Below are 27,941 nucleotides of genomic sequence, written 5' to 3'. Positions count from 1 at the left end.
GAGGTGGCGACTTGTCCAGGGTGTACCCCGCCTTCCGCCCGATTGTAGCTGAGATAGGCGCCAGCGCCCCCCGCGACCCCAAAAGGGAACAAGCGGTAGAAATGGATGGGATGGATGGATGGATGCCATTAGTTACCCTTACCTACTGTAATTGAGCTACTGTGTGTCAAACAATTTCCCTTGGAGATCAATAAATGTGCCTACAGTTAGTCTAAGTCTACGTTGACTGTGCTGTTAAATTGGTATTGTTTCGAGATTAAACTATATAAATTATATGCTTTTGTGAAAAAAATATAAAACTATAATTTCAACATTATGTATGGCCATTTTTTTTTTAATTAAAGGCCAAGCCATAATATTAATTAGCATTTTATATATTTGGAAAATATACATTGTGATGATCTTTATTGTGTACAATTGAAACATCAGAGTTTGTCTTTTCGTGTTAGTTTTATATTTTATCGTCGGTAACCTTTCTTCTTAATTTGCTTGTTTAAATGCAGTGTAGAGATATTTGCTGAAGACATACTGCCCTCTACTGGTATATCCTCTGAATTGACCCATTTACTGTTTGCAAACAATGATGCAATCATGAAATGGATTAAGCACAGAAGTTAAACAATGTATCCAGTTTAAGAGGCTGTTCAAACTAAAATAATAATTTTGGTGACATCTATAACCTGATTGAAAATTCATATTCATCTCATGTACACTATATTGCCAAAAGTATTTGGCCATCTGCCTTTCTTCACATATGAAGTTGAAGTGCCGTCCCATCCATCCATCCATCCATTTTCTACCGCTTATTCCCTTTGGGGTCGCGGGGGGTGCTGGTGCCTATCTCAGCTACAATCGGGCGGAAGACGGTGTACACCCTGGACAAGTTGCCACCTCATCCCAGGGCCAGCACAGATAGACGGACAACATTCACACTCACATTCACACACTAGGGCCAATTTAGTGTTGCCAATCAACCTATTCCCAGGTGCATGTCTTTGGAAGTGGGAGGAAGCTGGAGTACCCAGAGGGAACCCACGCATTCACGGGGAGGACATGCAAACTCCACACAGAAAGATCCCGAGCCCGGGATTGAACCCTGACTACTCAGGACCTTCGTATTGTGAAGCAGACACACTAACCCCTCTTCCACCGTGAATTGTCTAAAATGTTTTGGTATCCTGGAGCATTCAAAGTTCCTTTCACTGGAACTAAGGGGCCAAGCCCAACTCCTGAAACACAACCCCACACCATAATTCCTCCTCCACCAAATTTCACACTCGGCACAATGCAGTCCAAAATGTAGCGTTCTTCTGGCAACCTCAAACCCAGACTCGTCCATCAGATAGCCAGATGGAAAAGCATGATTCATCACTTCAGAGAACGTGTCTCCATTGCTCTAGAGTCCAGTGGCAACGTGCTTTTACACCACTGTATCCCACGCTTTGCATTGGACTTGGTGATGTATAGCTTAAATGCAGCTGCTCGGCCATGGAAACCCATTCCATGAAGCTCTCTGTGTACCGTACGTGGGCTAATTGGAAGGTCACATGAAATTTGGAGCTCTGTAGCAACTGACTGTGCAGAAAGTCTATGGACTATGCGCTTCAGCATCGACTGACCCCTCTCTGTCAGTTTACGTGGCCTACCACTTGGTGGCTGACTTGCTGTTGTTCCCAAACCCTTCCATTTTCTTATAATAAAGTTGACTTTGGAATATTTAGGAGCGAGGAAATTTCACGACTGGATTTGTTGCACAGGTGGCATCCTGTGACAGTTCGGCGCTAGAAATCACTGAACGCGGCGCATTATTTCACAAATGTTTGTAGAAACAGTTTTCATGCCTAGGTGCTTGATTTTATACACTGGGCCAAGTGATTAGGACACCTGATTCTCATCATTTGGATGGGTGGCCAAATACTTTTGGCAATATAGTGTATGAACCATAACCGACTTAAAAAATATTAAGAGATCTGGTGCATCATTCATGTAAATTGTGTTACAGAATGAGGGCTGTAAGTGAATATGTCCTACTAAATTGCTATGAATTGGAAAAGGGGTAGGAGTAAATAAGCTTGGCTTCTTCCTGCTCCTTTTTGAGCTTGTTGAAAAGAGAAACTGGAAATGTTGATGTATCATGTTGTATGCTTGCATGTTCGAAATAAACTCAGACTTTCTTTCTTTCTTTCTTAGTTTATTTCGAACATGAACATACTTACAACATAATACATCAGATAATTTCACATCACATCATGTCAGAAAAGGAGTAGGAAAAAGCAAGGCTTATTTAATCCTACCCCTTTCTCACGTCAGAGCGTTTACAAATATATACATTCATTTACTGATCTTTTTTATAGTAAAATGACATCCATCAATGAGTAATACAACAGTTTTGTAATATGTAATTAATTAATTCAGTCATTATTAACATACTGAGATGAATAATATCTTATTTTCAATAAGGTTGAAAGTGTTTCTCATAATTATTTTTATTTGTACTAGTGAAGAGCCTCACCCCATCGTCGTTTGTGAATTACTTAGCATTTCATGGAAGCTGCTTTTATACCCAATCATGGCACCCACCTGTTCCCAATTAGCCTGCACACCTGTGTGATGTTCCATATACGTGTTTGATGAGCATTCCTCAACTTTGTCAGTATTTATTGCCACCTTTCCCAACTTCTTTTTCAATCAATCAATCAATCAATCAATCAATCAATGTTTATTTATATAGCCCTAAATCACAAATGTCTCAAAGGACTGTACAAACCACTACGACTACGACATCCTCGGAAGAACCCACATAAGGGCAAGGAAAACTCACATCCAGTGGGCAAGGAGAACTCACACCCAGAGGGACGCCAGTGACAATGATGACTATGAGAACCTTGGAGAGGACCTCTTAAGTTGGCAACCCCCCCACCCCCTTAGGGGACCGAAAGCAATGGATGTCAAGCGGGTCTAACATGATACTGTGAAAGTTCAATCCATAGTGGCTCCAACACAGCCGCGAGAGTTCAGTTCAAAGCGGATTAAAGACAGCAGCGAGAGTCCCGTCCACAGGAAACCATCCCAAGCGGAGTCGGATCAGCAGCGTAGAGATGTCCCCAACCGATACACAGGCGAGCGGTCCATCCTGGGTCCCGACTCTGATACAGCCAGTACTTCATCCATGGCCATCGAACCGGACCCCCTCCACAAGGGAGTGGGGGACAGAGGAGACAAAGAAAAGAAGCGGCAGATCAAATTCTAAAGTTAATGATTATTTGCCCCAAAAATTTTTTTATCAGTTTTAACATCAAATATGTTGTCTTTGGAGTATTTTCAACTGAATATTTGTTGAAAATGATTTGCAAATCATTGTATTCCGTTTATATTTACATCTGACACAATTTCCCAACTCATATGGAAACGGGGTTTTTAACTGGAGACAACATTAATGTCTGACGTTGAATCAACGTTGTTGGTTGGGGGAAAAAACAACAACATTTCATCGAAGTCAGAAGCAGACAGTAATACATATCGTAAGAAAGTCGCCTAATGATAACAAATGACGCAACGATGTTGTACATAGTGGTTAATAGAGCGTGCACATAACAGAAGAGTTACAGCACAGTGTGACACTACAGTGTGCCGATAGGAGGAGACTGTTTATCATCTTCCGTGCTTTCACCACCAAACTGGCCCAAAAAAGTGACGCCTCCTGTGCATGTTTCTCAACACTTTTTTTGTTGACTTGTGCGTACAATTATGCACTTTTGATCGGCTTTAAAAACTCCTCCTTTTTGGATTTCAAAAAAAAAAACCGCACAAAATCTGCGTCCCTCGACGGCCTCATCCATGCATTGGAGTCCTGGGCCGCAACGCACCGGCTCCAGCCATGGCGGCCAGGAACACCACCGCTGGCGGCTGTGACCGAACGGAAGGTAAAATAATTGCTTTGATGGGAATATGGTCACGGTGACATTAACGCTGCTGATATTTATGAGACGAGAGAGGTGTTTGTGTTAGCTTGTCTGCTCAAAGGCTTGACCCTAACTTTGCCTTTTTGCAAGAAGTAGGTCAGTAGATCAGTAGAGCAAAGTCGTTATTTACATGGTTTTTGTTAGGCTTCGCCATATCTCAAGTTTCCAACGGCATAAGTCAAACACGACGACGCTTCAGTGCCATTGGTGAATATTACTCAACATTAAACCAGCCCTTTTCCAAAGTAGCACGAAATATGAGCAAATGTTAGCTTAGCATCATAGCTTGGCCTGTTTACCAGGTCTCAATCAGCCCGAGTGGTTAAAACTACTCACTGCAGCCATTTTTTGATGATAATAGACTTCAAGGTAATGCGTCCCTTTCTTCTTTTTAAATAGAAACAATGCGAGTGTTTGGTCAAACATAACTTTTGGTTTTTAGACAATTTCACGTCTGTGGCCCTTTTGAACGGTGTTGTTGTTTATTCACTTGACACGGGTAAGGACAATAGCTATAAATAAACCTGGACGAGTGAGTTTCTTCTAAAAGTCCAATGTTGAAGTACAAATGGCCTTTTGGGAAGAGTACATTTTTAATGCACAATTAACTCAATGTTCTTATTTTAACCTTGAAATGGTCATTATTACGGGGGTGGGAAAACATCGATTCGAACACGTTGTGCGATTCAGAGTCGATTCTCTTTTTTTTTTTTAATCGATTTTTTTTTTTCAAATTTTTTTTAATTAATCCAACAAACCACTACACAGCAATACCATAACAATGCAATCCAATTCCAAAACCAAACCTAATCCAGCAACACTCAGAACTGCAATAAACAGAGCAATTGAGAGGAGACACAAACATGACAGAACAAACATTGACATTATCATTAGACATTTAAAAAAAAAAAAAAAAGAATAGTGTCACAGTGGCTTACACTTGCATTGCATCTCATAAGCTTGACAACACAGTGTCCAATGTTTTCACAAAATAAAATAAGTCATATTTTGATTTGTTTAATAGTTAAAACATCCATCCATCCATCCATTTTCTACCGCTTATTCCCTTTCGCGGTCGCGGGGGGCGCTGGCGCCTATCTCAGCTACAATCGGGCGGAAGGCAGGGTACACCCTGGACAAGTCGCCACCTCATCGCAGGGCCAACACAGATAGACAGACAACATTCACACTCACATTCACACACTAGGGCCAATTTAGTGTTGCCAATCAACCTATCCCCAGGTGCATGTCTTTGGAAGTGGGAGGAAGCCGGAGTACCCGGAGGGAACCCACGCATTCACGGGGAGAACATGCAAACTCCACACAGAAAGATCCCGAGCCTGGATTTGAACCCAGGACTGCAGGACCTTCGTATTGTGAGGCAGACGCACTAACCCCTCTATTAATCCAACAAACCACTACACAGCAATACCATAACAATGCAATCCAATTCCAAAACCAAACTTAATCCAGCAACACTCAGAACTGCAATAAACAGAGCAATTGAGAGGAGACACAAACATGACAAAACAAACATTGACATTATCATTAGACATTTCTAAAAATAAAAAAAAAAGAATAGTGTCACAGTGGCTTACACTTGCATTGCATCTCATAAGCTTGACAACACACTGTGTCCAATGTTTTCACAAAAATAAAATAAGTCATATTTTGATTTGTTTAATAGTTAAAACAAATATACATTATTGCAATCAGTTGATAAAACATTGTCCTTTATAATTATAATAGCTTTTTTTTTTTTAATCTTCTACTCTGCTGGCATGTCACCAGACTGGGGTGGATCCTGCTGAAATCCTATGTATTGAATGAATACAAAATTGTTTTGAATCGGAAAAATATAGTTTTTGAATCGAGAATCGCATTGAATCGAAAACATGGATATATAATTGAATCACGACCCCAAAAATCGATATTGAATCGAATCGTGGGACACCCAAAGATTCGCAGCCCTAGTAATTATCCATGTACAGTATCAATCAATCAATCAATGTTTACTTATATAGCCCTAAATCACTAGTGTCTCAAAGGGCTGCACAAACCACTACGACATCCTCGGTAGGCCCACATAAGGGCAAGGAAAACTCACACCCAGTGGGACGTCGGTGACAATGATGACTATGAGAACCTTGGATAGGAGGAAAGCAATGGATGTCGAGCGGGTCTAACATGATACTGTGAAAGTTCAATCCATAATGGATCCAACACAGTCGCGAGATTCCAGTCCAAAGCGGATCCAACACAGCAGCGAGAGTCCCGTTCACAGCGGAGCCAGCAGGAAACCATCCCAAGCGGAGGCGGATCAGCAGCGCAGAGATGTCCCCAGCCGATACACAGGCAAGCAGTACATGGCCACTGGATCGGACCGGACCCCCTCCACAAAGGAGAGTGGGACATAGAAGAAAAAGAAAAGAAACGGCAGATCAACTGGTCTAAAAAGGGAGTCTATTTAAAGGCTAGAGTATACAAATGAGTTTTAAGGTGAGACTTAAATGCTTCTACTGAGGTGGCATCTTGAACTGTTACCGGGAGGGCATTCCAGAGTACTGGAGCCCGAAATGAAAAAGTTCTATAGCCCGCAGACTTTTTTTGGGCTTTGGGAATCACTAATAAGCCGGAGTCCTTTGAACGCAGATTTCTTGCCGGGACATATGGTACAATACAATCGGCAAGATAGGATGGAGCTGGACCGTGTAGTATTTTATACGTAAGTAGTAAAACCTTAAAGTCACATCTTAAGTGCACAGGAAGCCAGTGCAGGTGAGCCAGTACAGGCGTAATGTGATCAAACTTTCTTGTTCTTGTCAAAAGTCTAGCAGCCGCATTTTGTACCAACTGTAATCTTTTAATGCTAGACATGGGGAGACCTAAAAATAATACGTTACAGTAATCGAGGCGAGACGTAACAAACGGATGGATAATGATCTCAGCGTCTTTAGTGAACAGAATGGAGCGAATTTTAGCGATATTACGGAGATGAAAGAAGGCCGTTTTAGTAACTCAATTTACGAGCATACCTGGTGGTGTGACCGAGCTCGTTACTCAAAAGCCTTGTATCTCAAAAGCAACATCTCCCATTGAAATTAATTGGTGCTCCTCCACACAAATTTCTTTGAATCTCAGTAAAACTTAAATAATGCTATTTGGTAATAGAAGAAAAGAGCATCAGACACGAATACAAATAGACGGAGTAGATATTGAAAGGGTAAAACAAACCAAATTTTTGGGAGTAGTTATAGATGATAAAATGAACTGGAAATCTCTTATACAAAACATACAACATAAAGTGGCAAAAAACATTTCAATAATGTATAAAGCAAAATACGTCCTGGGCCAAAAATCACTTTATATTCTCTACTGCTTGCTAGTGTTACCATATCTGAGTTATTGTGCAGAAATATGGGGAAACAACTACAAATGTGCGCTACATTCGTTAACTGTGTTACAAAAACGATCAATTAGAATAATACATAATGTTGGATATAGAGAACATACAAACCCTTTATTTATTGAGTCAAAAATATTAAAGCTCGATGATTTGGTAAAACTGCAAACATCTAAAATGCTGTACAAAGCAATTTATAACCTGCTACCAAAGAATGTACAATTCTTCTCAACTAAAGAGGAGAAATATAACCTTTAGAGGAAAATCTAATTTAAAACATATGTATGCACGTACAAGACTTAAAACCTTTAGCATATCAGTATGTGGAATTGAATTATGGAATGGATTAATAAGTCAAGAAGTTAAACATTCTACTGATATGATCCAGTTTAAGAGGCTGTTCAAATTAATAGTACTTACAAAGTACAAAGAGGAAAAATTATGAGAAAAACTTTCAACATTATTGAAAATAAGTTATTCTTCATCTCAGTATATGTATAATGACTGAATTAATTACATATTACAAAACGGTTGTATTACTCATTCACGGATGTCATTTTAATATAAAAGAGGTCAGTGGATGAATGGATATAATTGTAAAAGCTCTGACGTGGGATAGGGGTAGGATTAAATAAGCTTTGCTTCTTCTTACTCCTTTTCGGAAATGATGTGATGTGAAATTATGTGGGATTGTTTGATGGATTATGTAGTAAGTGTGTTCATGCTCATGTTCGAAATAAACTAAGAAAGAAAACGTCACCATTTTAACATGTTAAGATAACAGTAAATAGTATTATATTGTAAAAACACTACAATATAATGTACTACCAGCAACTACAGTAGTTCAATGAAGTAATGTAGTAATAATAATGTACAGCATTTACCTTGGAGAGTGGATTTCTACAGTAGGCCTGGGTGATAATTCAGTTTGATTGATACATTCAAGTTTTTTTGTTGCAGATGATTTAAGAGATAAAAAAATCCATGTTTTTTATCCTTTTGCACCAGCATACTTTTTTCCTCCAAGAGCCCCTGAAGCTTTTGCCCTCCCCCTTGTTACTAGAGAATCACAAACCTAGCAAAACTTGGCTGATTCTGACACATACAAAAGCGAGATGACCAAATCTGGAGGAAAAGATTTCAGATCCTGGGTCAGTTGATGACTTGAATGACATCATAGATAGAAACCCCAACTCTTATGTTCCTAGAAGGAGTGACAAAACATAGAATAGAATAACATGAGCTGTAACTGAGCTATCAGATCTTGTTATTGTTCATGTGCCCTATGAGTCAGATCGGTCCATTTATGTTGTAGATGCATTGGGAGATATTCAATTCATATAACATTTGTATGTACTAATGCAAGACTGTCAATCTGTCCAGGCCCAGGGTGTAACTTCTCCCTAAAGTACTCTTGACTTCACACTTTTAAAAAAAAAACTGTCCTCTCATCTTGTTCTCTTTACTGTTAAATGTAACCTGGTAGTCCAGCTGGTAATTGCTATTTGGGTCACAGTGTGGAAAAGATCTAAAAATAGATGTCGTGGCTATCTACTGCATTGGGTCTGTTGTGTCTTCTCCCTGGCTCTCTTCAGAGCCATGTCAGCTTTGCCTTAGCCTTGCCAGATAAACAAGTTCAAACTAGGGCAGTGTAATCCAGAAATGCTAAAGTAAATCCTATGTGAGGTTTACTATTTCAGCTGATGTCTGATTGAGAGGGGTATTATATGAACAGGCGTTCATGTTTAAAATGTGATGATTAAAAGTAATAAATGGTATCAGTGAAAAGATGTAACGATATATATATTCCATATCATGGATATCGTGACAATAACTATCATGGTTATAAAGCGCTTTGGGCTCCTTTTAAAAAGAGGTAGAAAAGCGCTATACAAGTACAACACATTTACCATTTATACACAGAATTTTTTGGACCAAGTTTTTTTTTTGATAACTAAAATAAGTAGACACACTTAGAAAACCCACTATTTTGCATGTTTTGTGTTATGCTGTGTTTGTGTTATGTTTTAGTCTTAGTATTTTATCTGTTTTCATTGAGCGTTTTAGTCTTAAGTATTTTATCTGTTTTATGGCTAAGCTTTTATCATTTTGAATATTGCTTTGTACTTTGGCCCTTTAAAGTACCAGCAGAGTGTAAAAACAAGTTGGTTCTATATTGAAGCTATTATCATATATATCAGATTTTTTTGACACAGAAAGACTTATAGAGTTTGCGAATAAATAGATGTGATCCAAATAGTAACAATCACACAAAGATTCCCAAGCCATTTTTAAGGGATAATGACAAAGCCTGTGACGTAGTGGTATGGACCGCAGATCCATTCTCCACCAAAAACAATGCAAACCATGCAGACTTTGTGAGGGCCAACAACAATTACTTTGGGAAAAATTACGATCCAGTACATTGTATTTTTTTATCCTGCATAATAAATAGATTGATATACGAGTTTTAGAAGCTCTGCTAAAAAAAATCCAGCTTTAGTGAAACACTAAGCATCATGTAGCAGTAATGCTAAGTTCGAAACAAACGCAAATTACAAACATAATTTAACAATAGCTTACTGCACTATGCCTGCTTTTACTTCTAAGCATCATGTAGCAGTATTGCTAAGTTCGAAACAAGAAATGCAAACTACAAACATAATTAAACAGTAGCTTACTGCACTATGCCTGCTCTTACTTCGATGACGACTGATAGGATCTCCATATCTTCCTGTTTGGATGAACAATTAGTTAAGGAAAAGTCTCCCTGCAGACACAGTGTTCGGTTGTGTGTGTGTTTATTTCTATCTCTGTGTATAAATTGAATGTGACAGATTGGCAACTTATAGATTCATGGTTAAATCCTCCTTTTATCCAGATGAGAGGTATGATTTATAATTTAGGATAACTTAAAAGGCCAAGACACAATGATTCAGGAGCAGCTGGACAAAGCTGTCAGCTCACAGTAAAGCAGCATAAGGCTACTTAAATGTTTAGATCATTGTCCTGCTAAAAAAAAAGTTTGTCTGCGTTTGCGCTAATAATAACAACATTGATAATATTTAGTTAATATTCAGGTCACAAATTCACAATATGTATGTACTGTAGAGTATTGAATGTGTTATTCTTATAGCCACATCTGTGTGTTTACTTCCGTACCTGACGGTTTTGGCAACAGTTGTAGCCGAAACCATCAGTTACGGAAGTTAACACAGTATTAACTATAAGAATAACAAATTGCATGATTGTTTTGAAGACTTAATGAACATCTCTGGATTATATAGAGTATTGTCGGCGGGTTTTGGATTTTTATTTAGAAGGTTTTATGGGTGAAATAGAGAGCCCTCATTGACTACATTGTTAGCGGACTTTTTATGTGTTTATTTACGACTTAGAATGCATTAAAAAAAGAAAAACGTGTTCATGACTTATATAGGGATTGTGAATCATAGACAGCACGTCTAATTTTTGCGTATTTCTTGTAAGACTAATCTAATCAGAAGCGTTACACCTGTGACGTCAATCTGCAGAAATAGCCGAGGTATTTGGAGCGGAATATTTAAAATGGCGGACTGAATCTTTGGCAGTTTGTAATGTTTAAACTGTGTTTTTGCATACTTTGCGAATTGTAAATATGATTGGATATGGTTTAATGGTTACAATGAAACACAACGTATATAAAGTCAACTTGTTTTTACACTCTACTGGTACCGGTACTTTAAGATGTATTTAAATGAAAAGTGTAAAGAAAATTTATAGAATATTTCGGGTGGACGCTGCGGCATCCTACTGTGTTCAGCGGTCCTTGAACGGTAAATATAGGACGATCACTCTGAGCACAGCCTGTAGGTTCAATGTGCACAATTGAATAGCTTAGTTGCTCAGAAAGCAATGTGTTTATATAACTTTAGATTGGTGTATGTAGTTTCTTAACGGGAAATACGTTGTCTCTTGTTTTCATGTTAGCATTTAAGCTAGCGAGCTGGCTGGATAGTTTTGACCATTAGGAGTTTTACCGCAGTTATCATTAATACCATTTATCATTACATTCCGGTATCAGTGTTTACCATACATTCGTTTATTCTTGGCGGTCCGTGAGGGACCGCCACAGAAAGATTGCCCCTGCCTTTTTCTTTTTTACATTTTAAATTATTGCTTCGGCTGTATTACTATTTTCAGAAGGAAGCAATACAGCACATGCCTTTTTCAACTTTTAATTTTTCCTATTGAATCTCCAGCTATTTTTTCTTTTCCATTCTTTTTCAGAGAATGTAATTGTTGAGGAAAACCAAATGACCTCCATCTCTCTACCCAGTCTAATGGCTCCAAGCTCGATGGTTGGTATGTCCTTGGGTCTGGAAATGCCCCGGAAACGAAAGGGCAGTGTGGACAACCAGTAAGTATGAGTGTTTAGTTCTGACTTGGCTGTTCTCAAAACATATGAATTAAATTAAATGAACTTTGTTGAGGTCTCTGTTTTTTCTTAGGGAAACTAAATTGGCATCCTTCTCAAGTGAATATATGGATGAGGACCAAAATAGGTTGGTGCTGTTTATTTGAAATAAAGCTGAATTCTGCATTTGGTGGTTTCGAGCTCAACATGTCTACATTTTACAGTAGTTTGTTGCCATTTTACACCCACTCTATTGAAATATGCCACACAGTTGAGAATGGTCTTATTTTTTGTCTGCAGTTCTGATGGAGAGGACCAACATGCTAAAATGAAATGTTTTAGGTAGTATAGTACATTAACATTGAATAAATTAGCTGCACTGCTGAAGAAAAAACATCTTAATCCTCATCACCATCTTCATCTCCTTGCAGGGAACCACACAGCCAAATTGAGAAAAGGAGACGGGACAAAATGAACACGCTCATTGACAAGCTGTCAGTCATGATTCCAACATGTAACCCGATGTCTCGTAAATTGGACAAACTCACTGTGCTCAGAATGGCCGTGCAGCACCTCAAATCCCTCAAAGGTACTTAGAAAAAACTATAGTCGATTATTACTGTTGGCTGACCCATTCACCTAATCACGAATATTTATGACTTCTGGTGAAAAAAAATGGACTCACCAGTCTTGGAGGACGTTTTTTCATTTTTTTAATTTTGTGGAAAAAAAGCAAGAAACAGACATGACACAAAACTTATAATTTCAAATGGCTACTTTATGGCTTTAAGAAATCAAGAAAATAGTTTGTGGTAGTCAGTAACAGTTTCATTTTTAGCTCAATTACAGTAAAAAAAAATATGTAAGCACTAAAATAGTTTGTGGTAGTCATTAACAGTTTCATTTTTAGCTCAATTACAGTAAAAATAATATGTAAGCACTCAATTCTAAAGAACATTATTTAATCATGAAAAACAAACAAAAACACTTCAACACACACCATGCCTCACAGCCTGCATGCAGTCTGTTAGGCATGGGCTTTACGAGTGACAAACAGGGCTCTTTATATATCTTGCGTCAACTTTCTCTGATTGCTGTTGTCAGATCAACTTTGCAGGTTGGTGTCTTGTCATGGACCATTGTCTTCAATTTCCACCACAGATTTCTAAAGCTAATGACTATATTTTGTTTCATGTTTGTCTGTTTTTTTTTAATCAAAAAATTTAACAACTGAATGAACATCCTCCAAGTTTGATTTGCAATTTCATAAGTATACCCGCAGGGTCTTAAAAAGCTTTAAATTCAATAATTTGAATTTAAGGCCTTAATATGTCTTAAATCTAAATCTTGTTAACTCTTAAATACGACCATGAAAGGTTTTAAAGATGATTAGTTATGCTTATATCAAATGAAGAAACTTCAGTCTCACTTTTAAATGTTTAGATTTTTAAGGGGGGTATATAACTACTAAACTGAATTAATTAATAAATTTGCAGCCCGGTCAGAATTCATCGAGCACAACAAGTGTGTTCATTTTGTTACAGCAGAGTTTAGTTAGCAGCGGTGTTTACGAAAGGCCACCATTATTTGTATAAGATGGTAAGTGCAATTTCAACTATTTGTGGCTGTGGAATGAACAAGTTAATGCATGATTGAAGCTGGTGGATGGAAAAAAGAGAATTATTTTCACAGATTTTTACAACTCTGGTCAGGATGGGCAGCGTTTGTAAACATTGCGGTGAAAGTGAATGGGACAATAATGAAAAAGGCGAAAATCCGGGTCAAGTTTTTGTCAAAATATTCTAAAATGCCTCAACACCTGCACAACTGTAAAGGGATCAACTTCCAAAAAAGCGTTATGTGGGTAAAGTGACAATAATTACAGAACGATCAGATTTAGAAATAAAGCATCTCCGCTTTTACAGTATAAGGATGATGATGTAATCCGACATGTTGGTATACTTTGACAGCCCATTTAGACCTCCGAATGGGGAGAAAGACACATAAAAACACATGGTTCCACCCCCCTTTTCCTCGCGTGGATTATGAGCAATTTGTCATCAAAACGGGTCTATAACAAGATTCTACCAGTCGCAGTAATGACTGCAGACATTGTACAGTAAGTTATGTTTTATAACAGTGAGTAATCAGTGATGTTGGGGGAAAAAACTAACCTTGTGATGCGTTTTATTAAAATAATGTGCCGTGGATGCTTAAAATTAGCAAAATACGTAAATATTAAATGTTATTATAAATGTGCCCGTTACTACACTGCATATACTCACAGCATGTATTTAAAACATTAATGGAGGTGTTTGGATGTTTTTAAGGGCCTTATAGGCAAAATAGAGCGACTCCCTTAGGTTCAATGGTAAGCAGACTTTTGATCGCATTTATTTATTATTTGGCATGCATAAAACAATAAACATGTGTTCTTGTCTTACATAAGTATTGTAAATTTAAAAAAGTGCACTTCCCCTTTAAAATGTATTCATTATGGTCTTAAAAAAATCTCAAATATGACCTGTAATAAACCTGCAGAGAGACCCTGTATATCGATTAATAATCCTGAATTAAGAAAGTTACGTTCCACTATAGCTAAAGATTAATTGTATTGTTATAGTTTTGGCCATAACATATTGTTGTAAGACTCTCAATAATAGCAGGATGCAACTTTTGTGGAATGTTTTTTAAATTCGCGGACATTTCAGGTTCCTCAAGCGCTTTTTCTGAACTCAACTGCAAGCCATCATTCTTGCCTGACGAGGAGCTCAAACACCTCGTCTTAAAGGTAAAACAATACTTGATTAGCACAAATCTGCCATGTTCAATCATTAATTCCAAAGGCTTTTATTTTTGAAGGACTCTCACATTTGATTATCAGACTGGCACATCAGATCCTTCATATTCTCTCTCTTTTTGTTGTCGTGCAGGCTGCGGACGGCTTCCTGTTTGTAGTTGGCTGCGATCGGGGGAAAATTGTTTTTGTCTCTGAGTCCGTCTCGAAGATATTAAATTATAGTGGGGTAACATCTTTTTTTGTTATTGTTTTTTTTCCTACTCTATCTGATGTAATAATATACATGTTTCGACAGACCAAATATGCTTTTTATAAAAAGTATCCAACTTTCATTATCTATTACTTTCTTTTCCATTCTTCTTTTGTTTTACTCCGGTGTCCAACATGTTTGTATTTTGTGTTAAATACTTTGCAACTGTATGGTTTTGTAATTATTGGCGCCCTATTTTGGTCAATTTGACAAGCTTTACCTTTTCATTACAGGCAGAGCTGATTGGACAGAGTTTCTTTGATTATGTACATCCTAAAGACATGGGAAAAGTAAAGGAGCAGCTGTCAGCGTCTGAACTGTACCCTCGTGAACGGCTAATTGATGCTAAAAGTAAAGCATTTATTTGTTTCTTACTGTGGAAGTGTGTTTAGAGCGTATGTAATGGTTCTGTCATTTTTTTAGCTGGTCTGCAGGTGCAGGCAGACCTCCCGATTGGAGCAGCACGACTATGTTCAGGCGCACGACGCTCTTTCTTCTACCGCATGAAATGCAACAAAGTATCTGTCAAAGTTGAGGAAAAAGAATTCCAAGCCAGCACCTCCAAAAAGAAAGGTAATTAAATAATTATACTCAAATATTAATTACTTTTGATACTGATCTTAATATAATCACCATAAAAAGGCAAATACCTTACCTTAAGAGGGCCTAAAAAAAAAAGGATTTTAGATACATGTATGTCATGTAGTTTATAACAGTCAGTTTATATACTGTATGTGTGCCTCCAGAGTTACAGAAGTACTGCACAGTCCATTGCACAGGCTACATGCGCAGCTGGCCCTCAAGTCAGCTGGAAGCAGAGGGTGAGGGTGATGCGGAAAAGCAGGAGAGCTCCCACTTCAGCTGTCTGGTCGCCGTGGGGCGCATCCACTCCCACTCGTCTCCTCAAGTGAATGGAGATTTCCGGGTCAAACCCACCGAGTTCATCACACGGTATGCCATGGATGGCAAGTTCACCTTTGTCGACCAAAGGTAAAATGTAATTGTATGTTCTAACCTGCAAGTGTTATTAGGGATGTTCTGATCCGATATTGATATCGTTCAGATTACAGCGGAAAAAAAGTATCGGATGATATCGGCTTGCATCTAAAATCCCTGATACAAACAGTCCTGCGGCGCATTTACTTGTACAAAGTTTGACGGACAGTTATCAGCTAAATGTCTTTCAGTTAACACACATGGTTGGTCTTTTCTTGTACTTTAGTGAAGTAATTTTACAAAAGTTAATCATGGTAGGCTGTACTGTAGGCCAGGGGTCCCCAAACTAAGGCCTGTGGCCAGACCCGTAGTGTGTGTATTAATAATAATAATAATAATAATAATAATGGATTAGATTTATATCGCACTTGAAGTGGGAACCCATCATTCATTCACACCTGGTGGTGGTAAGCTACATCTGTAGCCACAGCTGCCCTGGGGTAGACTGACAGAAGCGTGGCTGCCAGTTTGCGCTTACGGCCCCTCCGACCACCACCAATCCATTCATCATTCATTCACCGGTGTGAGCGGCACCGGGGGCAAAGGGTGAAGTGTCCTGCCCAAGGACACAACAGCAGCGACTTTGATGTCCATAGGTGGAAAGCGAACCTGCAACCCGCAGGTTTCTGGCACGGCCGGTCTACCCACTACGCCATGCCGCCGCATGTGTGCGTGCAAGCTCACACGATTAATAACATGATTATTTAATCCATCCATTTTTTACCTTTTATATTTATTTTACCATCATACAGTGCTTGATAATTGTGTAAAATAGAATGTAATAAAATATTTGTTAATAAAATGCAAAAATCCTTCCATTTGCATGCGTAAAGTAATTTTATGAAATCTTTATTTTGATAGTGCAGTCAGACCGGATGTGAAGGCAGGAAGTGTGTTGTTGCTGTTGTTCTCTTGATGAGTAATACAATTTGAGGCTGTGAAAAAAGAAAGCCTCTCAAGGCGCGACTGCTGTTTATTGATCGTAAATAGATGATGTCGTTCACAACAACAGAAGTAAATGAGATGTGTTGTGGGTGTATGGATCGATCTTGCTCGCATTAGTTTTGTAGTTTAGTTGCTGATTCATAAGTGACAGTATCGACATTGTTCAGTTCAGGATGTGGCGGTCGGTCGACTGTGTCGGGATGAATGAACGGCTCAGACCACATTATTTTCCCAAACAAATGTTCTTTCTCTTCACAAGAATAACATTTCACTTACATTTTTCTCACTTTCTCTGATCACCTATTTTATTGGCCAATTATGTGACTCTGGGATCTCGCGCGGAAATCCTGTGCCTTACCTTTTTTTTGTTGTGTTGAGAGTGATTATTGATTAGGCATATTAGCAAAGTGTTAAATAAAAAATAGCAACAATGGTGAGATCCTAAACTTCTAGTAAGTGTGGTCTTGTTTTCAATCATTCGCTCCTCATTTGTTTCACTGTTACTAATTGTTATTATTATTATGCAATTTTTTTTTTTCTATTACCGGTATTATATTTTCATAACCGTGATAAGCCATAATCAAAATTCTAATTTGTGTGCACGTGTGTGTGTGTGTGTGTACAAATGTGTATATATACAATGTACGTGTGTGTGTGTGTGTGTGTGTGTGTGTATATATGTGAACAATTAAGGTCATTAAGTAAACTATACCACATTTCTCAATATAAACTAGTATTAAATTAATAATAGTTGCATATTACTTGCACATACGAAGTCTCCTCGGCAGATTCGTGCTAATATTGTATTGGATTCATATCGTTATCGGGCAATACTCCAATATCAGTGTCGTTTTTGAAGTGAAAAATGACACCCGTCTGTAAGTGTGAAGAAGAAAGACTGAGTGACATGTCAAGAGGAAAAGTGCTTTTCTACCAGATTCTGTCATTGAGACTTGTTTTACAGAGCAACAACCATTCTTGGTTATCTTCCCCAAGAGTTACTTGGGACTTCATGCTATGAATACTTCCATCAAGATGACTTACCACATTTAGCTGACCGGCATCGAAAAGGTAAGTTTATATGTAAGCCCATATATTTAGTTTTGATGTTTTTTATAATTGTGTAGACTAGGGCTGCATGATTAATTGAAATTGAATCACCATTGAGATTTTAATTACTGCGGTTAATAATTACCATATGTTTTTTTGGGGGGGGGGATTTCTGCTGTTGGCCACCATTTGAGTGACAGACATGTTGGCCAATCAGAATTGTTGAGCATCACATTTGTTTGTCTCTCGCCTCAAACAGGAAGAAAGATGTCTTATCTTGTGCATCGCTCTCAGCGCCTGAGCGTGTTTATCAGTGTACCGTATATAGCTGAACCGAGTGACCCCTTTTTTCAGTCATTAACAACCTTTGTCTTGTTGGAGGCGAAAGCAGGGCGCGGCTGCAGACACAGACACACACACTACCGAGAGCCTAGCGACTCGCCGATGAAAAGTGCTGCAAACTAACACAAATTATGAAAATAAAGATTACAAAGCTAAGTCCCGTTGTGGGAATATTTCAGCTTCAAATCGGATGGGTGATCTCAGCCCATCAACACGGACAAATTAACGAAAATGCCATCGCGATCACGTGATAGCAATAAACAAAAAGACAACATCGGACCTCATTTTTCCCCCTGGGAAAAAAAACAATGTACAGAAATGAGTACATTTTTTTGTTTATTCATTTAGGATAACAAAGTTATTTTATTTACCTTCCAATGGCTGTCGAATGGTAAATCATTATACTGTAATGAGAAATAAACATTTATATTGTTTTAAATGTTTACTTGCATAATTATATATTGGGTTACATCCATTCATTCATCCATGTTCTACCACTCGTCCCTACTGGTGTGGCGGGGGGTGCTGGAGCCAATCCCAACTGCACTCGGGCGGAAGGCGGTGTACACCCTGGACAAGTCGCCACTTCATCGCAGAGCCAACACAGATAGACAGACAACATTCACATACAATTACACGCTAGGGCCAAATTACATCATAATCACTGTACACTTTTAATAAAATATTTATTCAGTTAAAGAGCATGATGTTGACAAAAGTTCTGTCTGCATAAATTCAAATATGTTTGACTGTAAATTATTGCACATTGTTCTAAAATGTGGCACCTTGAGACAAGAATATGTTGATTAACAGTTAAATGTATTCCTTCACTCATTATTTTCGTAGTTTTATGCAATTTTATGTATAAAATAATACAATTGCAATTTTGGAGAAAACAAAATATAATAAGGTTTTTTATCAAAATCGTGCAGCCCTAGTGTAGACCTCTTCAACCAAGCTTGAATGTCAGAAACTGAGATACATTTCCAATGCTGACTGTTTTTTTTCCTTAGTGTTGCGGAGTAAAGAGAAAATAGAGACAAATCGCTACAAATTCAAAACTAAATACGGCTCTTTTGTCACTCTGCAAAGTCAGTGGTTTAGTTTTGTAAATCCCTGGACCAAAGAAGTTGAATATATTGTGTCAACCAATACAGTTATATCGTAAGTAGATGTTTAACACACTATCTCATTGTGTAAATCTGTCTGCTTTCAATAGAGCTTCCCCTTTTTTTCACTACAGGCATGACCACAGTCGAACAATCCGGTCAGAAAACAAGACTGAACAGTCAAACCCTTCAAAGGCTTTTGGAGGTCAGTTGAAATAGGTATTATAAACATTGAGACATATGTTAATGACATGTGGTATTTCTTTTTGTCAGAAGATAGAAAGAAATCTCTTCCAATGATACCAGGCATCTCTACCACACCTGGCGTATATGCTGGAAGCATTGGGACCCAGATTGCAAATGAGCTGCTTGACTTCCACAGGTTTGGCATTAAAACGCTGAATTAAATTTTTAGATTTTTTCTGTTTAGGTTAGGGCTGCACAAAATATGTGGAAAAAAATACGATCTCAATTCAGACAAACGTGCAATCTAATTTCTAAGTGACGACAATCCTTTTTTCTATTTTTACCTAATGAGCTGCAATATATACAACCCATCCATCCATTTTGTACCGCTTGTCCCTCTCCCGCACTCAGGCCAATTTAGTGTTGCCAATCAATCTATCCTCGGGTGCATGTCTTTGGAGGTGGGAGGCAAACACTGCCATTTTACTCAAAATTACTACTAAAACTACTACAGGTATTACTGTCTAGTGAGTGACAATGCCAGGGGTTTTTAATTTGATGGATTGTCAGTCTTTCTATTCATCTCTTTCAAGAAAGTCCCCAGTTAACTGTCCCCCATGTGGCATGGCAGAGCGACAAAGGAGCCTTCTTTTAAAGCAGAACAAGAAAAACTGTGTGGTTTATTTAAAACAAAAAACAGATTGGTTTGTATGCGTGCACGCTTGAACATTTTCCAGATTACTGCAGCCCTAATCATAATGCATGTTATTGTTAAACTTTTTTATCATGTTTATATGACAGGGTTTGGCATTTTAAAACTTTGTGCTATCTTTTAGGATGAACTCAACGCCCTCCAGTGGTAGTGTGAGCCCGTTTAGTCTGCTACAGGACAAATCTCCACTCACAATTCATAATCTAGCCAACAACAATGTAAGTGCATCTTATATATATTGTATTTGTTTTGGCTGTATTTTTTTTTTGTTTTTATTCAGTGGAAGGATTTATTATTACATATTTTAAATTTTCTCAGTGGGCTTGCTAATTAAATTTATTTAAATAACTTTGAAGGTAATTAATGATTGATTTATTTGTTACTGTTTTTTCTAGTTATTACTATTAAATAATATTCTAGATATTGAAAATGCAGAATTAGAAATGAATATGTCGTAAAGTCTGATAATCATGGAGACAAACTGATATCTTAGATGTGCCTCATGCTTTTGTTGTTCAATCTGAATGGCCTGTAATGCAATCGACATATTTGTTGTACCTTCCATATTACAGTAAAGGATTTATTAGGTTAAATAAATTGATTTTGTTGCCAGGTTAGATTTAGCCTCAACAGATTCATTGCCATTTTCATTTCATTATGTCTTTTGCTGTATAGATGCCAAATGGTGAAGCCATAGAAATGGAGATCCCAGAGAAATCGAGCTCAGAGGGTGACCCTAAAGGGGCTTTATTCCCTGGAGAGGAGAAACTAATGGGTACGTTTTTTTGTTATTGTTCATAAACACATCACTAAATGTAGTTTGTGAAAATAAAATTATGGCCAACCACTGGACACTTGCAGCATATGTACATAAAACACTTTTGCCACTAAGTTACGGCACCGTTATGCATCCAACATCCATCAGTTTATGAAACTTTATTTATATGGCACTTTTCATGCAAAGGCAAGTTGTGCACACAAGGTGCTCTAAACTAGTTAAAAAAAAACAGCACTAAAGAAAATATTAAGATATGGCAATGCACTGAGAATTTAGGAAAAAACTCCACGATTGAGGCGTCTGTGGAGATGACTTTAATTTTTAGTTATTCTCCAGTGTAAACCACCCGAGGACACTTGGTTGTTTCTTTGATGGTGTCTATTCAAAACTGCTTCATTGGATGAGAAACTGTCTTTATGAAAAAAGGGCTTATCACCTTGTTCTTATCCAATGTCCTTCAATCTCGCCACAGGGGAGAACTCCCAGTTAGATTTGGACAGCGTGGTTGAACCGGGCTTTGGAAATCTTACCAATGACGAAGCAGCTATGGCCGTGATCATGAGACTCTTGGAGACAGACTCGAACTTGGGCGAAGCAGAGGACTTTGAAGATATGCACTGGTCCTTATAGAATCCCCACTTGAAAAGCAAGACAGTGACACCAGGTTTTTTGTTTTTAAACCAATCGTATGAACTGTGCAGTCCTCAAATGACGATATGCAACCGTTTTGTCGGCGAAAAGGAACATTTGCTTTTTCTCTGAAGGAGGTCATGCGCCAAACTCGGCCTTACAGCAGCAGCAGTCTGCCTGCCATGGAAAACCTTCATTACATTTACCTCTTTTCCACTACGGCTGTTTCAGGGTTGGTTCGGGGTGGGTTCCAAAAGTTCCTGCAGAGTTTTTAATTTCTGTTATTAAGCGTGCTGAGCAAGAGATGTTTTTTCTGATTCTCGACTGTCTCCAAAAGCTTGTTGGGCGCAGTAACCTCCCGTCATTGCCGGATTTTAACTGTACCAATTTTGCAAACATTTTTCACTGCCAATCATGATGTCCGATAAACATTGTACTAAATGATATTGAGTATTATTAAGAGCGATTTTCGGCGGCACATTCTGTAATATTACATTCGCTGTTACTTTGGCCATCAAAAGCGTGCTACCGTGCCATAGAAGGAATGTGCTTCCACCGCATACACATTAGAAACGTTGTTTTATTGTACATTTTTCGTTTTATTCAACCTCATATAACATTTATTATGTTATTTAGGGTTAATATATTGGTGGCTGGAGAAAAATCTGTATTTTGGAGCAGACCAAGACAGAGCTGTGTTACTGCGTGTTTAACCTAATTTTACATAACATTTACCTGTTTAAACGTAATTTTTTTTTACTTGCTTAAAGTTATGCACGTTTCTCTCATTCGTATTCTCTCATCCAGCCTCTGTACACGCCCCAAAAGTACTTAAGTTTTGAATGAAGGCGGGCTCATTAATAATGAGGCGTATTTGCTGTGACACCTTTTTTTGGTTGCATGAAAATTGTGGAACATGGAGTTTTAAATACCAGTTGTAAATGTCATATAAATCCATGAAAAAGATAACACTTGAAATTTGAAAAGACTGTATCCATCCAGGCAGTGTTTGTCATGTAAACGTGTGTCGCCGTGGTAATGTTGTGTGTGTATGCGCGCTCAACAGCGTCTTCTACTCCTTGCTGGTTGTGAATTATAATCCGTAGATGAAACTTTATTTACTTATTATAACCATCCTGATTTCATTTGTCGTGTTAAGAGTTATGTTTCGTACAAATGTTTGGGGAGCCGTGAAGCGTCAGAGGGGCTTGAACATCTTATGTGTGCGTGCGCGCGACAGTTAGATTTTAACTGTCAAAAAATGAATTGAATCAATCGATGGACGCCATATTTTATATGTATTTCCTATAAAATAGTCACATAGTTCAATAATCACAGTCCTGACGCATTGAAATTTTGTTAGTATGTTAGGATGTTCAAACACCACAGATATGGGTTGTCTTCCGCTGTCAAACTTACGAGACTACGATGTGCATTTGGATTTATGATAGGTAATATATAGTGACATGATAGTCATTTCATCTTCATTTTAATGGATGTTTCCAGGTGTGTCAATTGAAGCGATTGGATTATGAATGGATAGTTTTCTGGAAGTTTCCCTTATCATTTTATTACATGTGGTGTACACTGCATTCCAACTTTAGGAGCAATACAATAATTCAGCTTCTGGAGGTGCTGAACTTATTCCAGCCTCAGAAACATGTAAGAACAAAAGTACTTAAAAGTAAACTGCACTTTTTTGGAATTTTGCCTATCGTTCACAATGATTATGAGAGACAAAAATGCTGACATATTCTACAAAGCACCAACAATACTCCATTTACATTTTTTTTACTTCAATTTTAACCAAGTATTAGTGATATTGTTATTATAAGGGCTAACGCAGACAAACTATTTTAGTGGCGCGTTGTCGCAGAGAGCTAACTTGCTTGTTGCTGCTGTTTAGGTTATGAGCGGATAGACTGCTTTCTTGCCTTCGGGCTGGTGAGTTTATTTTCGATCATAAATAATGCCTCTTACCTTGAAAGTAGAAGGATCAGGACATAACCTGACAAGTTGGTCAACTTTAGCATCCAATTTAGACCCGGAAATGGTGAAAAAAATGCTGGTATCCAAGCCCTTTTTTCTTTGCAGAGATTATGACTCATTCTTGATCAAACGGGAAAATAAAAACATTCCATCAGTCGGCATCCCAGTGACCGCAGACAGTGTACAGTAAGTGATGGTTTAAAATGCTTGTTGGCTATCATGAAGTCTGCAGCGAGTAGTAATCAGGGATGTTGACAAATGAAAAAGCGAAAGTCGTGATGCGCTTTTGAAGTCAATGCATCGCCTTATGCTTTGAATGAGCAAAATGTTTAAATATTACAGGTTATTATGAATGTGCTTGTTGTTCATTACATATATACATAGTGTGTATATACACAAACTTGATGGAGGTGTTTGGATGTTATAGGTGCTTTATAGGCAGATTAGAGCGACTCCCACTAGCTCCATTGTAAGCAGACTCTTACAATGGAGACTTTAGAATGCATTAAAAAAAAAAAACTTGGTGTTTGTCTTACCCATGGATTGTGAATGATGGGCAAAATTAAAAACTAAAAAAGTGCAGTTCTCCTTTAAGTTGACGAGAGAATACGCTTAGGGCCAGCTTTGTCAGTGAATGCCCACATTTAAGATTGCTCTACTCAAAGGATGTGGATGAAGGCGCTCGGCCATGTCCGCGCAGTTGCACACTATTTTTCACATAAGCACGTGGGAGAATAGGGAGTCACATGAATCGTACTGTACATGCAATAACACCTGATGGTGTTTTTTGTTGATTAATTGGTACATAATGGGATGTGCACTTTTTTGGGAATTTTGTTTATCATTCACAATCCCTATGTGAGACAAGAACACACGTTTTTATTTTTTTATGCATTCTAATTCATAAAATTAGAAAATATCCAAAAACCGCAACTCAATTTACATGCCATGTCCTGAATATTAACCAAGTATTAGTGATATTGTTATTTTAAGCGCTAAAGTTAAAGAACCAATGTAAGCGGAGCCGTGATCACAGAGAGCTAACTGGCTTTTACAGCTACATTATTGACATACTGAACTGCTTCTTTGCTTCTGAGTTGGTGAAAGTTTGTTTTAAATTATAAATCATGCCTCTCACCTGGAGAATAGGAAGGTATTGCCATAAATCGAGACGTTGATCAACTTTGACATCCAACTTAAACCCAGAGATGGAAACAAAGACGCTCGTTTGTGCCCACCCTTTTTTATGAAGTAATTCCTCATCTAAACGGGAAGATATAAACATCCCGTCAGTCATTATTTAATGAGAGCAGACATTGTACAGTTAGTGCTCATTTTATTATGTTCGTAGTTTTCATTTCTTTTTTAGCGCTTAGCGATACTGATACTTATCACTCAGCTTCTAAAACTTGGAGCTCATCCTCTGTATATTCAGGCTCAAAAATAAAAAGGTCTTAGATTATTATTTGTCCCAAAGTAGTCCTTGTCTCACATGAAGTCTGCCATGATTAGTAGTAGTTAATTTTATTGTCAAGGGAAATAGCTAACCTTGTGATGTGTCTATGTAATTAATACGCCACCGTATGCTTAAAATGACTTAAGTACATAAATACTACATGTTATGAATGTGTCTTTTACTGCATTAAATATAGACTTAGTGTGTATACAAAACGTTTTCGGAATTTTTTAGAGCGATTCATACAAGAAATACATCGAAACCCATTATACCCATTGTTAGCTGACTTTTGTTAGCATCCATTATTTACAAGTTACAACGCATAAAAAAAGAAAAACGTGTGCTTGTCTCGCATAACAATTGTGAAGGATAGGCAACATTCTAGAAGTGCAGTTTCCCTGTAAATTCTGTGATATAATGGCATGGTTTCTCAGGATGGTGAAAAGTTGTGGTGTGCTTTGAACTGCATCACCTCCGCCTCCGAACTAACCGCTCATCAGCACCAAAGTTGGATATAGTAGAGAAGGAGTGACTGTCATTTAGTGAGGACTAACAAAGTTGGAGAACCTCAGTGGTTTGGCAGTCCCACTTATACTTGAACAGAGGACAGGAATAATGCAACAAAATGCACTGAATCAACTTGCTGTTTTTTTGTTGTAATTTCTTTTATGGTGTACTTTAAAAGTGTCTGTGAACCCTGCCCTCTATACCCGCTTTTCAGACCATTTGCACGGTTTTCAGCAGCCATTTTTTTTCTCATGAGACCCTATGGTTTTGTGAGCATAAGAGCACTTCAATAGACATTTAAAGCCAATGAATACACAATCACCTCACATCTGTTAAATTGTAGTTTGTTGTCTGCAGTAGAAAAGATGACTACTCAGGAGATGGTGGATAAAAGCCACCAGACATAAACATATAGTGACAGTTCTTAGTTGCAGTAGTTAACATATTTCCCTACCTATTGTAACCTGAAATATGTTTTGGTTCACATGTGCAACGGTGTACTTGCGATCTGTGTCAGTGTCCTGAAAGGACAGAGTTTAGATGTTTATTCATGTTATTTTCAATGGCAGTCATCCATGCATAGATTTTAGGGTTATATTATTCAGTCGTCATTCCATAAATGTTGAAAGTAGGCCGTATTTTTCCAGGTTTACTCCCCAAATCAAGCAGGTACATTTGTTGCTGTACCGTGGTTGACATTTGAATGAGTCCTTCAGTTGCAGTCAACCCATTGCCATTCTTACCTCATCTTGTACCACCATAAAGACAGACCTGCATGTACGCATTGAAGGGGTTTGAAATGGCCTCAAAAGGAGTTTTATGACAGTATGTCAACTCTGAATATGTATACTAAAGTATTAGGTTATATAGATTAGATATATATTCATCCGGAAGAACATTTGTGAGAGGTCACTAATTCTTATAATCAAAAGGTTTTATGAGCTTGGATTTGTTGTTTGAAGTTTCATATATAATGTGTTAAGACTATATATACATTTTAAATACTACCCTAATGATGAAAAGTAGAATTTATATTTCTACATGATTTTAAGGAACGTATTGCATTATGTGTTTTAAAAGAAATGTGTTCCACACCAATATGTGATATTTTAACCTTCATATGTCATGATAAAATGAGTGCATGAAATCAAGAACAGACTTTATTGAGCACCCACTCAGTTAACTGACACCAATTAGGCCACGCTGAATTGAGAGTAATAAAAATCCATGCTGCCATTTTTTCCTATTGGTATCTCTTAAGGTTTTATAATATCATCTGTGTATAAATCATGATCTGAAGAATGATGTCTTTCCTGTCATGTGCTTGAAATATGATGTGTCCACGGATGGAGCATCTTACCTCACGGACGCTCTCTCTTGTGTCCAAAGTGCCTTTGGACGTTTCCGCTGTGACACTTGATAAACATGTTTGTGATTTTATTTTTATTTTTTCTTTTAATTGTTTTTTTATTTTGGTTACACTTCATCTAACTGAAAGGAGAGGGCATCTTGTACTACGTTCAAATGCATTTTTGGACTCAACTTGACACCATGTGGCACAATTTATTGACTGCATTTTGACCTGCATTAACTACCTGACCAAACTTGGAGAACAGGACAGCTTTTCACAGCTGTCTATCACTATCCGTTTTCTATTATCTTTCTGTGTTTTCTATTTGGATTTAATTATCATCCTGTTGTAGTTATACATTTCTGATGTGTTGTGGGTGCTTACACTAAAGCTTCTTTTGTGAATAACCAACCATCCAGGAAGATGTCATTCTTTGCCTCGTACTCTTTTTGAACTGAAACGGTAACATTTCTGTTTTCATTTGCATGCCACTTACAATACTCTTTAACTAGCCCTTGTGCGCGTTGATACAGTTGACTGCACATGCACAGGAAGTAGAATGCTGACCTTTTGAGCCTGAATTTAACACTCGTTAAAACTTTTTTCAGCCACTTCCTGACACTTTGACTCAAGCGGAAGCCCTTACTGTATTGTTCCATGTTGCTGCTACAATAAACTGAGGTCTCTGGCCATCTTGTCAATAAATGTTAGTTTACTCTCAATGTACTGTGTGACCTGAATTTGACATGATTTATTTCAGTGATTCTTAATTGGTATGCGGGATCCATCTAGTGGTACAACAAAGAATCACTTGATTGAAGTAGTGTTTTATTTTTCTATATTCAAACACAGTGTTACTGTTCAAACTGTGTAATGTTACGTTGGCTTAAAATATTAAACTTGGTAAATAAAACTTCTGCCTTACGCTACTGTATTTTAATGTTGGTCATCGTGGTGTAAGTATTTCTGGGTTAGTACATGGTGAAAAAAAGTTTAAGAACCACTGCTTTAGTCGAGCACAAAGGTATTGTGATCATTGTAAATTACCGTGTGTCTTCACATGGGAACAAATATGACCT

The 27,941-nt window shown here is 37.9% G+C and overlaps 1 protein-coding gene across 7 annotated transcripts; it reads left to right on the top strand.

The window, feature by feature from the left end:
• The first annotated feature begins 3,602 nt into the window (after positions 1-3,602).
• bmal2 (basic helix-loop-helix ARNT like 2) lies at positions 3,603-27,584 on the top strand. 7 transcript variants are annotated; one of them, XM_061917497.1, is made up of 17 exons: positions 3,603-3,923; positions 11,635-11,764; positions 11,856-11,909; positions 12,062-12,103; positions 12,193-12,350; positions 14,473-14,552; positions 14,695-14,787; positions 15,045-15,162; positions 15,235-15,384; positions 15,558-15,801; positions 17,717-17,823; positions 19,158-19,308; positions 19,388-19,458; positions 19,530-19,635; positions 20,276-20,369; positions 20,827-20,926; positions 21,402-27,584. In XM_061917497.1, exons 1-17 carry the CDS (start codon positions 3,878-3,880, stop codon positions 21,557-21,559), a joined length of 1,902 nt encoding a protein of 633 aa, XP_061773481.1. In that variant the 5' UTR covers positions 3,603-3,877; the 3' UTR covers positions 21,560-27,584. The 7 variants fall into 7 exon arrangements, with proteins under 7 accessions (XP_061773481.1, XP_061773479.1, XP_061773478.1 ...); XM_061917495.1 differs by having other exon boundaries at positions 11,838-11,909; XM_061917494.1 differs by having other exon boundaries at positions 11,838-11,909; positions 19,527-19,635.
• Positions 27,585-27,941: the final 357 nt, after the last annotated feature.

The sequence above is a fragment of the Nerophis ophidion genome, linkage group LG12 (assembly GCF_033978795.1).
Source record: "Nerophis ophidion isolate RoL-2023_Sa linkage group LG12, RoL_Noph_v1.0, whole genome shotgun sequence".
NCBI lineage: Eukaryota > Metazoa > Chordata > Actinopteri > Syngnathiformes > Syngnathidae > Nerophis > Nerophis ophidion.
Note: the sequence above shows the minus strand (reverse complement) of the source record. Positions and strands in the feature narration are given on the sequence as shown.

Excerpts from the sequence above, each read along its gene's own strand:
- bmal2 (XM_061917494.1), top strand. The coding sequence starts at position 3,878 with ATGGCGGCCAGGAACACCACCGCTGGCGGCTGTGACCGAACGGAAG. Across the intron at positions 11,910-12,061 it reads ATGGATGAGGACCAAAATAG|TTCTGATGGAGAGGACCAAC; the intron begins GTTGGTGCTGTT and ends TTTTGTCTGCAG. Across the intron at positions 20,927-21,401 it reads TGGAGAGGAGAAACTAATGG|GGGAGAACTCCCAGTTAGAT; the intron begins GTACGTTTTTTT and ends ATCTCGCCACAG.